This window comes from Epinephelus moara, chromosome 21 (genome assembly GCF_006386435.1).
Source record: "Epinephelus moara isolate mb chromosome 21, YSFRI_EMoa_1.0, whole genome shotgun sequence".
NCBI classification, from domain to species: Eukaryota; Metazoa; Chordata; class Actinopteri; order Perciformes; family Serranidae; genus Epinephelus; species Epinephelus moara.
This window is the reverse complement of record NC_065526.1, coordinates 21,858,050-21,872,408: the sequence shown is the minus strand read 5'-3', so window position 1 is coordinate 21,872,408 and position 14,359 is coordinate 21,858,050. Positions and strand designations below refer to the sequence as shown.

Below are 14,359 nucleotides of genomic sequence, written 5' to 3'. Positions count from 1 at the left end.
ATGTCTTAGTAACTTCATCCAGTTCAAAGTGTTTGTGCATGCTCCCTGTGTCAGCCAAATCTATCTTAAAACAATAGCAGTGTACATTGAAAAAGCACTGGCTTTGAAGTGACGTCTCTCTAAAGCAACCCCACTGTAAGTGATGAGAAACAAAATTCTGAAGTTTTTGTGCTGCAAAAAAAGGAATCCAAAATTCAGTCAGAGAGACAAACTAAGTGGGAATCCTTAAAACTAATCTAAAGTCTGAAAACATAACTGTGCAGCCATTAGTGGACAATTTTATCCAAGACACGTTTAAATCCCCAAAGTGGAAGCATTTTTACTTTGTAAAACTAGGCAGTGTTGATACCATACTGAGCATATACAGCACACTGTCTATAATAAATGTTTTCCTTCTCTCCTTCCTTCTTTCTGTCTTTCCTTCAGCACATTTCACTGTGCTGTTCTTGCACAAAGACTCAATTTCTGTGGACAGATTGCTGTTGAAACATTTGCAGCTGTGCCACATTTTTTCCTATTTTTCTTTTTTACTATATGATTGACCCTTCTGACTTCAGGGACACATGTATCCTTCCCCTGGTTGGTATTTTTCAGTAACCTTGTTGCAGATTTGTCTGGAATGTCTGTTTGCCTTCAACATGTAGGTTTCAGTGTTGTGCATGAACTCTCTGAAAGAGCGAGTTCATTCTTTTTGCTCATCATTTTTAAAAAAAGGTAAACTAAAAGCATCAGTTTGCAACTTATGAACTTGAATGTGAGCGTTGTTCCCTTGCGACAGTTAACACCGCTCGTTTTATGGCACCCAGCATGCCAACACAACACCGGCAAGACATCTACCAGCACTGCTCATATGGATATTTGACGGACTTTTATGAACAAATCAGTAAAACACAGATTCCAATGGAAAGAATCTCACATTTATATCAAATTGAGACCGATGGGTTTTAAAAAACAAGTCCTAATGTTAGCCACATCTGCAACAAATTTGAAACAACACATCAAGTTGAAGCATCCAACCAGTCTTGGGAAATATCTGTGAGTGAATGATGATCACAAGTGAACTATGGATGTTAACCAGTTAATTTTAATGTGTGTGAGCTCTTGTGATGTGTGAACGTGCTCAACACTGGTAGTTTTTGGGACGTTGATTAAGCAGGAGTTCAACCTAAAAGACACAGGTGTATTTAATCTAAATCCCTCGTCATCAAACCTTGATTACACAGGTGATCTCATTTTAGATCATTACAGTACCTTTAAAACCATTCGGCTTCACCTGTACCAATTTAGGTGTGTCACGTTCAAGAGCGTAATGCAAATTTTAATGTTTAAAATATGCTCTCTTTTGCAGCATTGACAAGCCCAAAGCCCTGTCCCTGCTGCTACACACAGCAGATATCAGCCACCCGGCCAAAAGTTGGGACCTCCACCACCGCTGGACCACCTCCCTACTGGAGGAGTTCTTCAGACAGGTGAGTGGGCATACCTGCTCCAGTTGTTTGTAGATGTGAGGTTCAGATGCATGTAACGTTGAACATCACCTCTGAAGAACAGTTTCAGACAAAAACATGAGCCTTGTGTGGCAGGAAGAGTACAGGTGAAGCAAAAGGTTAATGATGGCGCCACTCCACTTGAGTGTCCCACTAAACGATGCCATTAAGCAAGCATGCAAACCTCTGGGGCCCTTGAGCTGGAAAATCTACATGATATGCAGACATTATTAATGTTGTTGACAAAACAATCCATTTGCATCGTGACAAATGATCTTCATCAGAAGTGGAGGATTTTTAGATGTTCAAGTTTCCTCTTTATCTGATCACTTTAAAGACTTCTCAACCATCTCAGCTCAAAAGTTGAGAAGGGAAGTTTATTCTTGACTTTTAATGTACACCTGTACTTTTCTTGCTATGTGAAAGTATATGCTCTGTTGGACCATCTGTGGAGTCTGGAGGGAACTATTTCTGTAGGATTAATGTGGACTGCCAAAAGATGAAAAAAGAAAACATTAGATTTGAGGTACAGTTTATGTATCTATCTTAGAATATTACATGTGAATTGCTTTTAGTGGCTCCTGTGGTGCTGATTGTACAGGTTGCAAAAGAAGTAATTTATTTTTCTAATGTTTTAATATCGTGCTTTGGCTCAGCTCTACCCCCCAAAGCTCCTTGCATTAGTGCGATATACAGTCATATTCATAAGTTTAATTGCAGACACTCTGCTCCTTGTCATTTTAAAGAATGATGCCATGACAAAGCGCCTTGGCAGATTAAAATGTAGAACATTACCTCTTTGATACAACAATGCATTTGGCTTTAAATAATAAATTGTGGATTTGTTAATGTCAACAAGAAGCACGGGCGTTTAACTGGTGCCACATTGCTTTCATCTCTTCCATTATTAATCCGCATTGTTCTCATTATCAGTGCTATTGTAATTTCGGCCGCTTTCACGGGGCTTTTATCTCTCGGGATATGAATCGCCGATAAATAGCTTCTCCAAAGAACATTGCCTCCCGACTCCACATCTCATCTGTTTGTGTCACATCAGACGAGAAAATGAAACACATTTGTGGCCCAAAAGCACTTAAGGGTGGGGGCCAGACAAATCCAAAGCGTGTTGATAGAAGTGTGAGCATATGGTGTACGGCGGCGGCGTGTACGCGTGTGTTTGTGTGAGTATGTCTGGAGGGTGGGGGACATTTTTATAGAAACCAAATACTGAGAATGACTTTGACTGAGGAAGCTGCTGTGTTTCCAGGGGGACAAAGAATCCGAGCTCGGCCTGCCGTTCTCTCCGCTCTGCGACCGAAAGTCCACAATGGTGGCACAGTCCCAGATCGGTGAGTGGCTTCTCCATCTTCACATGCACCACATGTACAATGATGTGTGTCTGTATGGGTGTAGTGCTGCTCCAGCTTGAGCTTACTTCAGAAAATTACATCTCTGTTTGTAAATGTGTGTTATAACCACCTAATTGCATATTGCTTTGTGTGTTTATATACATTTATATCAATCTGTCAAATGACAAAGTGTGATGAATTTGGTTATTGTGTTTCCTGTGATAATGACAGAATAACATATTGCTTGATAGAGACGTAACATATTGATAAATAACGTTTTCTGCTCTGTCCTTTACCACCTTATCTTTTATTGATTGAGTCTTTTTATGAGAGTTGTAGAATGTAGCTAATAGGAAAGATTAAAAGTTTGTTTTTTACCTTACCTGAAAAACATGCAGAGGAGGTGACAGCACTTTTTCCAGCCCTGAGCAGTGTCTGCAGTTTTCCTCTCAGGTTATTTAAAGCCCCAACAACTTCCACTAAGAAGATAAGGCAGCCTGCATGTTTCCCTGAAAGACCAAATCCAGGGCAACAAGTCTGGAGAGCACTCAGTCATCACTTGTGAATCTTAGAGGATAGGTGTTATCCTACTTAAACACTCTGATGACCACATTTAGGCTGCTCAACTTCCATTAAAACAGCATTAGGGAGGAATTTGTTTGCAGCCAGTGTGAAGGGGGCAGGAGGAATAATTACAACAACCAGTAACACTTTCCATGTACGTATAGGCATTTGACTGAAAAACAAGACAGAACTTACAAGATTAAAATTCCCATTGGATCTGCAAATATGACTATCGGGGAATGTCCCAACGATTAGTGCACATTTTAAGATATATTATGTAACTTCTCTGCATCAAAATGTCTTTTGTTGAATTGTGTGCTGACATCATCCCAAATGTTTCCAACAATTTTCAAACCCAGAGAAGTTGGTCATTTTAACCAAGGATACAATACGTGTCGCGACTGACTGTTGTGTTCTGCCAGAAGCTATCATAAACTGACTTTTCATCCACTTAAGCTACATTCTTACACTTTTGAGGTTGTTTTTAACTATATTTTTTTAATCAGATGAAGGATTTTAACCATCGGAGAAACAAGCTGAGCAAACGTTAGCGGCAGCTCGGCTCCAGTGTCAGAGAAACACTGATATTTTTACAGTTTTTAACAGTTTTAATCACCTGGTTCATTTGTTTCGGAGGGGAAGAGACCTTTCCAGATAATTCGGCTCCCGATGAAACCTCCTGAGCAATGAACACCGGAGGAATCCTAACTTGAAGAAACTCACTGCAGTGATGGATTGAGAGGCCCCTTGTGGCAGAAAATTACACATTGTACAATGAAGGAACTTTCAAAACAGGATTTCAGAGATAAATGTATGCACTGCCAGAAAGTGTAAAGCAATGATATGACAGTCTGATTCCTATCTCCTCATAACTAGATGTTTTTTTGGAAATGAATAGCTGCATGCCACTTGAAAAGATACAAATTCACACACACAAAAGATATGATGAATATCATGAATGAATGATGATACACCATCAGTTGTCTGGATAAGCCATGATTGTTTACACTGCCTCTTCTTATTTTATGTAGTATTTATTTATCTGGAGCTATGTTTGTGTGTATTTTTTATATCATCTAAACACAAACATGCAAATTAAAATATTCTCCTGAAAAACAGACTCAAAAAATATAAACTATCCTTCATAGCTGTGAGCAAAGAGGAATAATTGAAGGCGACTGAGATGAGCATATCGATGATTTTATCAGTGCAGAGCTTCTCCCATCTGCATCTTGGCAGCTGTGCAGTCTAATGACCCCTCTAACACTTTGTTTCACAGACTTGATAATTAATTTAAAACATCCTTAATTTCAAAAATTTGTGTTACAGCGATTTTTCTGGCTTTTTTCATCCTGGTGAATGTGAATATGTATAAACTGACTGATATTTGCTAATTTCTTTGTCACCAGGGTTCATCGACTTCATCGTGGTGCCCACCTTCACTGTGCTGACAGACATGATGGAACGAATCGTCAAACCGCTCATAGATGAAGCCTCCCATTCAGGTTTTGCCGGCTTTAGACGCTCAAGGTGAGCCGCAGCACTTTCTCTCGTTCAGAGAACATTTGAAAACAAAAAAAGTTTGGATTGTTCTCTGCTCTTCAGTAGGAGGACTAAGCAGATGGAAGTGGGTGACTGTATGTAAATCTGAGTACTTTTTAATCAACCAGCCTGGTTAATCAAGGATGGAAAAGCTACTGTTTTCTATCCCTCACGTCTCATACCTGTCTGGGTAACTGCTCGCTCAATGACGTGATTAAGCCTCGGCAGCTCCTCTGCAATAACAGCAGCATATCTAATGGAAGTATTGGGAACAGCAGATGAGTCTCCCATGAGTAATCCATTTCTGTGCGTGGAAATGTCTCCACCTTTCATCGGGCAGAGCCACACACCTTGAAATTGATATTTTAGAGATGCTAAAGTCGTCATCCCCGATCAAGAGTGGGCTTCAGTGCTGCATTGGCATACACAATAGCCTCTCGACATACAAAACAAAGTGATTTTGCCTCCACTCCCTTAATTAACCGGCTCAGTACTTTTCCTCCAGCCACATACTAAATCAGGTATGTGCAAGGCTTTGAAACCACCCAGATAAGAAAGTACAGTCCACTTGCTCCTGCGTAAATAATGATTAAACTATCCAGAGAAAGATAATTTAAAAAACTGAGTCTGGTATTTGTGTCTTTTAAAGTGAGCTTATTAGAAAATACAGCAGTACTTTGGGAGTTTGGCTCTGTGTCTTCTGTTGCACCTGCACATCAATATCAGCCTCCCCTCTCTCCTCAACAGCAGTCATTAGCATCACTCAGTGGGCCTCCAGTCAAAGTTAACCGAGTGGAAACCTCAGATAGCGTTGCCACTTGTGCAGTCTCCTTGTCTTCGTACACACCTGGGTGCTTATGGGTTTCCTTGGACTGTTTCTTCCAGAGCATTTATAGCTGGTTTCAATCATCTGTAACTATGCCTGCGCTCTCTGTCTGCCTCTGACTATCTACCTGCCTTTCAACGCGCCTCTGTTTTCTTTAACTAAGGATAGTAATGCTGGTTTATTGGTCCTCCGTTGGACTGAAATGTCTCAACAGCCATTCGTGCATGTAACCCACATGATGAATTGAAATAACTAATCCCTAAAAGGGGCACTCCAGCAAACAGCATTGCACATTATCAGGTAAAAATACCTGACCTAACCAAATTCCCATCATCCTCAGTACTCAGTGTTTTAGTGCTAATCAGCTAATTTTAGCATGCTGAGATGCTGTTTAATTTAGTGAACACGGTAAACATTATATGTGATAAACATGAGAATGTTAGCATTGTCTTTGTTACCACGCTAGCATGTAGCTCAAAGAACAGCTGCACAGAGCTACTGTCATTGCGGTACGGGTAGGGTACGTTCGTAAAACCAATCTGATGCTCAGCACTACAATGGGAGTGCTGTTGTTGGAAGGAACAGAACGTTTTATTTCTACATGTATTAATCAACGATTACATTCATCTCAGTCATCTTGATGCTCTGCTGCTCCGTCACCGCAGACACAGCGCCCAGAGTACGCTCTGCTGCTCTGAGAACATGGTGTTCTGAATGACCGAACGGTATGTTACAACAGCGCTCCGAATTTACCAACGGTTCAGTTTGTGCCAAGGTGCGCCCTGGCACTCGGGGTGAGTATTTCTGAATGCATCCCTAGTTTTGTTCAACTATTTAACTCTCTTCTCTCTTCTCATTTTCTGTCCAGTCTGAACAGTATTAGCTCAGAAGAGACCAAGAGGCAAAGTGTGAAGAGCTCCGACAGCAGCACGTCGGGACACAGCTCTCTGCTGACGGTGGACCTGAAGAACTTCAAGGCGTTGTGGAACGAAGAGGTTTATCAGAACAGAGAGAGGTGGAAAGCTCAGGCTACTAAAGGTACGTTAAAGCCCACAACTTTACTATTGAGTTCACTGCCATTGCTCTTATCAACTTCATTTTCTGCAAAGAAAAGCTCTAAAACCCCACTGTACACTACCTGCTAAGCACCAAACAATACACAGACACAGTCAGCAACTAGCTGGTCAACACAGTGGAGCATTTAGCACCTAAAGACTCAGATATTTCCCTCAGGAGCTGGTATAAACTAAAAGGAAACAGAGTTAAGAGAGAGCTAATGCAGGACTTTTATATGGGACATTTTTCAGGTGGCAGGAAACACGACTTTGAATTAATGCTAACCTTTTTTTGTAACTGCTGAATCTGCAAATAAGCAGCTATTTGCTAACAAATTCATGTTGTCAACTTTAAGTGATAAATGTGTTTACAGCTTGTTTCTGCTGCCACCAAGTGGCCAAAACACAGTGAAGTTAAAGTTTAAGTTAAGACTCACAAAGAGTTCTTAGATCAGTACAGAACAGACGGTCCAGTGAACCTTCTCAACCTTTAAGTGAGAATTATTTAACGATGAATTAATGCACACTGACACTCACCCTCTCACATGTGCTAACCTGCCTCCAACCTCCGTGTGACCTCAGAGGCGGAGGAGAGAGCTAAAAGAGAAGCGGAGGAGAAAGCCCAGCAGGAAGAAGCTATGGAGCCCCAGGAGGTCAACGCAGAACCAGAACAGCCTGAACCAAAGGAGGACCAAACAGAGGAGGAGGAGCCCGAGTCAGCGGAGGCCACCCGACCGCCAGATGGTAACACGGAGGAAGCAGAGCAGGAAGCACAGCCTGAGAGCGACACACACAAGAATCCTCCACTGCAGAATGGTACATCATTTAGCTGTGAAATCCCAAAGCATGATGTGACATACGGCTACAGCACATTAACATGCATACAGTGACCATTGAAGCTGCAGTGAAAGTTCTGTAATCCTGTCTCTGCCCTTTTCCATGATGTTATCAGTGAGGCAGTTTGGATTTGTATAATCTCCACACCTTTAGTATCCATTCACTTTCATTTAAGCTGATGCCACAACAAGCACATTAATACAAAAGCCCGTAAGGTTACAATGGGAATCTTTTTCTTTGTATGCAAATACAGTTCAGACAAAGACTGTGACCTTGTATATTTATGCAGTGTTTGTAGGAGATATGTGTGTTCACATTGCACAACATGTGTTTGGCCTTATCTAGAGAAAAGGACTTTATCCAAGTAATCATTTTCTGAATGAAAAGTATTTTCCTATTGTTTTGAATCAATGCAGGACATGGGTGAATCACTAATACAGCAGACTGTAGCTGAATTGTATACTAATGAGGGAAAAATCTTTTCAAATATATGGCATGTATAAAGGTTTTATTTTTTTAATAGAGTGACTACTAGAGTGAAATTTCTCCAGCCATACTGTATCTCCTCACCATAAAGTTTCCTCCTATTTTTTTCCCCTAAGTAGCTTTAAAGTTGAAAAAATGAATCATCTTATTCTGCCATTTCTGAGGTATCATTTTTTCTGTATCAGCTTGTTCCAGTTCTTTGTTGAAGCCGTGTGATGTTATACACTGAGGGGAAATATTTCACACAAAGGACTCCGTGTTTTATGCCTCTGTGTCGGCATTATGTTTTTGCGTTGTTAGTCTGTCCATCCCATCACAAAATGGCCATACCGCAAGAATTCATACGCGAATTAAGACAAAATTTCACACAAATGTCTAACAGGGTAAAATGATGAAGTGATGACATTTTATACCCAAAAGGTCAAAGGTCAAAATTCTGCAAAAACACTTTTTCTGGCCATTATTCATCACCATAACTTAAGAATGGAGGGGAAGACATTTGATCAGATACTGAATTGGTGACTCTAATTTTGGCTGCCCACATTGAAGCTATGCTGACTGTATAGATCTTTTGTGCATCCATGTTTTAGAATTTGTAGCTTCTTTGTAGTAACATCCATATTTGAAGTTTTGTCTGCTGTCACAGCTACATATGAGTCTGGACATACATGGATGTAAACTGCAACCTGACTGTTAGGCATATGCATACAAAGGTGAGGTTGTGATTCTAGATTTATGTCTCATTTAACAAACATTTTCCCCAGTTTCAGCCAACATATTTTGTATCGTTTAGAAGTTCTGCAGGTTTGATCTGTGGCTGCTCAGCACGAGTTTGTAATGACTCACCGTTGGGTCACTGAGGGTGAACATGTTTTTACAGACTTCATAAAGGAGGGAGGATGCTTTGAGGATTTTATTTTCTCGTTTGGATAGAGTGCATGTTTGAGTGTGACGACGACTAACACGACTCTTCTGACCTTTCAGGAGAGCTGTCTGAAGGGACTGAATCTCCAGAGGGTGAAGAAAACAAAAACAAAGGAGATGACGGTGAGTTTATTCCTGCAGCCCACGGATATTGACACAAAAATAATCTGTTTCTCAGTATCTGTGTTTGTTAGGTTCATGCAGGTACAACTAAAGCAGCCTAATATGATTGTCCTGCCATAACTCCTACCATCATAAAGGTTATAACATTCAGGATGTTGTTTGTGTTGTTTTTGAATTGTATCTCTGTGTTATACAGAGAGGAGTTTCTGTCATTCAGCCTACCCTCATTGTAAAAATCGAGGTATACAGAATAGAAACACTTGTATGCACCTAACAAACTGACCTTTTGGATTAAAATTTAAACCTTAATCTTCTTTAGAACATGGAGGGACAGCATCTGCACAGAAATACTACTCTGCTATAGGAAGAATACTGTATCTGTACTTGTATGGAGATTTTTAGCTGTTGCAGTTTGTAAATGTTGATTTAAAGACAGTTTTGTGATTACACAACATTTTGAATAAATTGTAGACAGCTTATTAGTCGTGTAAAACATCAGACCATACTTTTTGTTACTTGATCAGAAGATTAAAAAGAAATTTTAATCCATAAAAGTAAAGCTGGCCTTACAACAAATGACCTTTCAAGTGATTTCTCTGTCGCAGACAAATTTCCAATGTGGGAATACAATCATGAGCAGTTTACCTCAGTTGTATGGTGGATATAAAACTCAGTCCGAGCTGTTTAAGTCGGTCTTTTTCTCGTCTTGATGTTCTGACACAATCAAACATGGTAAATATATTGTAAGTTTTAAATCTTGGTTAAAGTTCAATGACGTGAAAGATGTTAGCAACCAATAGCTTCGCCCTCTCCAGCACAAAACAGGAAGCAGCAAACCAGGTAGACAGATAACACTGAGGGGACTCTGGGGAGGCGCAAGAACATGAACAAGTCTCGGTTCTCTTGTACTGTGGATAGGGAGGAGAAACTGATGAAGATGTGGAGAGAACAAGAGTCTGTATTTAATTCAGCGTGTACCTGATCCAGTAACCAGCACTTATTTTAGTGAGACATCTCAATTTTTTTTAAACAGTTCACCTCTCATCCCCACAGTCTCCTTCCACTAAAATAGTGCTGGCGAGCTGAGGCAACCAATTCCAAAATGTAAAGTTTGTACACAAATACAGTTTATTGACAAGAACACTGTTGACTGCCTCTTCTATACTTTGTGTTTCTTGAGTTATGTGTTTTTTCAGACACATAAGGAATTGTTAATATGTCATATGGAATAATATTTCCCACCAATTTAAAAGGGAATCTAGTTGTAGTCTTGTAAACAGTGACACTGCAAGACCACCAGTCTTTGCAAAATCTTGTAGTGTGAGACTAAAAACTCACGTCTTTAGATGTGAGAGGGTGTCAGACTTTAGTCCTCTAAAGGTATTTCAAAGTCTTTTCGTGGTCCTCTAGTGTATGGTAGGCATTAGTCGTCCTCCAGGAAGATTTCCCATAACAGATGATGAGTTTGTTGATATAAATTATTAATATGACTCATTTCCTGAAGCAGAGGTGGCGATGGAATAAGCGAGCTGTGGAGAATCACGGTCACACCGCTGCATCTCTGCTGTCGACCTGAACCTACTTTTACCTGTAAAAGAAGACACAAACTCACACCAGAGGGGAAAGCCATTAGTTGGACTGTGTCGCCCTCTACAGGACACCAAGAAACTGACATCTTCACTACCTTGTCTCAACTGTTTTTACTTTGACCATGTTTATACTCCCAGAGCTTTGTGGCTCCACTCGTGTGCATTATTCCTCCCTTCCTGCTTACCGATGAAGACAATACACAACCTTATGATGCTGGCAGCGATGGCGGGGATGAAGAGGAGCCTTTGAAGGACTGACACTGAAAATGTTGCTTTTCTTTTTTGTTATTTTGCCAATCTTTTTACGTCGCTCTGAGTTGTGTGTCAGCCACAGACATGTAGCCATTGTACAAGTCACATGTTTCACTGCTGTGGTATGTTTGCTCATCTGTCTTAGATTTTGAGGTCACAAGTATCGTCTGCTAAAAGAACGTTAAAGTAGAGAAAGGGGTTCGCATCACAGTAATTTATTTTGGTACTTACAGAAGAATACATATGTGCAGATTTGTGGGAAATGCAGGATAGAAGGGACTTCTCCAGCTGGGGTTAAACTCACAGGTATATAGCTCTACTGTTTTACTAGAAAGTACTTCTTAAACTGAACTTTTCTTTGTGCTTTAGCAGCTCCTGATGAAGTTGTGGCTGATTTTCTCCCATAACATGTTTACTCTCTTAGTGCTTTCCTCAGACATTGTGCAATTCTAATGCGTGTGTTCCTTGCAGCCAGGTTTATATTGATTTTTTTTTGCGTGTTCCTGTCCTCTTAACTGTATATACTGAAAGTTTGTATATGTATAGATATGAGGAGGAGTAGAAATCCTATGATCCCACAACCCACCTTCTCTTTTTCTTTTTTTGAGGGGGATATAATGTAAGATATTGTTGTGATGTCCAAAAATTAGAATGCAACTTTTGCATTTCAAACATATCACACATCCAAGTTTTTGTAACATATATATAAAATCATTTTTTTCTTTTTGTAACATTCTTTTGCATTTGTTGTGTCCTATATTACGAATCATGCACTAGATGTGTCTAATATCCTCACACTGTACGTCATTTCTTTGTCAAAAGACTTCTTCTCGATGCCTTCTTCTGTGTATTTAAGCTGTAGCAAAAAGTCAACATTGTCGCCGAGTTAGAGAAAAACCTTCTATCTGTATTTTATTTCAGTTGTGTTTCAGCAGCTTCGCCTTCCGAGGTTGTTGATGTAATGTTTTTAAATCGACGTGTTTACAGTGTGCTCGTGCACCTATTAGCCAGTTGAATCCATCATGCTTCTGTGACGCATCCTGAGGCTGAGTCCAAACTGTATCTGCTTCTTGGTCGTTTGCCAGGTTTTTAAAGGCTTGTAATGTTGTGTATAGGAGATGCAAATATTGCTTACTGTGCATATGTAACATATTGGACCTCTGCAATGCTGGTTCAGCTTTTACTATATACTTAATATGTGTAATTGGAAGAAAAGAAGCTTTTTGGCAGTATTTGCATAATGATGGAGACGCTTTTCCCTAAAAATTGTGCACTTTTATTTTTCCTTTTGTTTTTAGTTATTTTGGTATCCCAAAATCTACTGTGCCAAGATCAACTTCTTGGCATGTTATTTTAAAGTATACTGTACATACTGGTACATATACTGAGACGTAGAGTATATAGCGTTCAAAAAAGGGTAAATAATTTAACATAGACATTTATATAAAGCTGTAGGAATTATTTTTAGTCTCTTTGTTTCAATGCACACTCCTCATTTTTATATTATAACAGGAACTTTAGTATTGTGCAATTTTATCACGCGATGTAACCACATGCTACTTTCTACCTAAAATATACAGTCGGTGGTTAGCAAGCCAGCTGGCTGAATGTGTGCCTATATATATGTAATTTCCATACGACACCTTTCATCTGTAGGAAAAACTAATTTTGTGATGTCATTTGAATCTGTGCTGCTCCAGGCACAGTCAAACAAAACAGTCCATATCTTCCTACAGATCTTCACACTAAAGAGTCGCAAGACTTTAGACTCTGTTAGAAAGTCTGTCTGTAAAGTCAGCGGTTTGATGTTGCATAAGTATTTATAGTGGTATATTTTGCTCTTTTTTCATTTACAGAAATCTATTTTATAGCTGTATAGCTTCTTTTGTTTTACTGTACTGTTCGCTGGATTGTCCAAAAGTACGTCCTCAATGCGTGACGACATTTTTCTTTTTGTCATTTTGTCTCTCCTCTCTGGTTTTACTCGTCCCTGTGTGTGTGTCTGTTCGATATGTTTTATTCCACCAGCTTGGAAGTCAGAAAAATTCAAGTGGCTCAAAACTGTAAATTTAAAGTGTAACAATCATATAAGAAAAATAGATTTATAAATAGAACAAATACAACACTCATTGTGTGCTCAGAATAGCCTGCCTGATACTTGGTGAAGCAGAATCTATTTTCTGTACCAAGGGACCAACACATGTACAGTCTTGTAGTTTGCTCTACCTTTCACTTGCTACTGTGATAGCCTACTGTATGAATATTTAACACGAATTTATACCGACCATAATCAGAAAACATAGCTGTATTTATGACATGTAAAGACTTCTAAACATGGTGTTTTGTAATTGTTACTACAGGACAGATTATTTGTTGTTTGTTTAATGCTTTGTTTCCTTGTTTAGTCTGAATCACTATAATGACGGATCTTAAACTGTTCTAGTGACTGAGGTTAGATGGATGTAAAGCGTGTGTGTGTGTGTGTGTGTGTGTGTGTGTGTGTGTGTGTGTGTGTGTAAGAAACTGCCGAAAAATACTTAATGTGCATTTCTGATCTCCTCACTGTGACCTGCTCTATCAATGAGAGTGTGATGAGACGAGTGTGTGCGTGCATGTGTGGGTATGCGTGTGTGTGACAGAGAGAGAGAGAGAGAGAGAGAGAGAGAGAGAGAGAGAGAGAGAGAGAGAGGGATAAACACAAAGTGATGCAGTGGACTGTTTAAAGCTGGCAAACTATTTTCATCACCAAAAAAATCATCAAAAATGTATTTCAGCATTTTTTCCCACTTTAAAGATTCAATTCTCATCTGTTTCATACACCAAGTCAAACTGATTCCCCTGGATATATTTACAAAGATGAAACAGAACAGACATATTATAAAGGTCATGTTGGCATGAGACCGCTTCAGGTTTAACCTCCACTACATCCCTGAATGGACTGACAGACTAAGAGAGTGCGAATGGGTGTGGGTGTGGGTGTGGGTGTGGGTGTGCATGTATGTGCATGCATGTGTGTGTCACTGTCCCATGCCGGCCAGGCGGCCGCGTGTGCCACCATGCTCTGTGACTGCACAGCCGTATCAATAAATCTGGACTCAAAGGGCTCAGATCATGTCTGCCTGTCTTCATTTCTACATCACCACCACAGAGGTATGTGACATATTTAAAGGGGCACTTCGCTAATGTTACTGACAAAAGATCAGTTTCAGCCTGTTTCTTATTTCCAGGTTGTCAGATATCAATGCTTTGTCATACCCCTAGGCGTGTCATATCAACACCAAAGGCACACTTAAGCATGTTGTTTAGATACAACAGGCTTTCAGCT

General features: G+C 39.9%; 1 protein-coding gene across 6 annotated transcripts in view; it reads left to right on the top strand.

Moving 5' to 3' along the window:
- The window catches only part of pde1cb (phosphodiesterase 1C, calmodulin-dependent b), a 125,472-nt gene extending 111,340 nt beyond the window's left edge, over positions 1 to 14,132 (top strand). For 5 of the 6 annotated variants that reach the window (XM_050074762.1, XM_050074757.1, XM_050074759.1 and 2 more), the window contains 7 exons: positions 1,349 to 1,469; positions 2,755 to 2,836; positions 4,810 to 4,930; positions 6,637 to 6,806; positions 7,406 to 7,639; positions 9,131 to 9,193; positions 10,698 to 14,132. In XM_050074762.1, coding sequence (XP_049930719.1) covers positions 1,349 to 1,469; positions 2,755 to 2,836; positions 4,810 to 4,930; positions 6,637 to 6,806; positions 7,406 to 7,639; positions 9,131 to 9,193; positions 10,698 to 10,717 — 811 coding nt within the window. In that variant the 3' untranslated portion in view covers positions 10,718 to 14,132. The remainder of the gene's footprint in view (positions 1 to 1,348; positions 1,470 to 2,754; positions 2,837 to 4,809; positions 4,931 to 6,636; positions 6,807 to 7,405; positions 7,640 to 9,130; positions 9,194 to 10,697) is intronic. The other variant, XM_050074758.1, reaches the window with a different exon arrangement.
- The last annotated feature ends 227 nt before the right edge of the window (positions 14,133 to 14,359 follow it).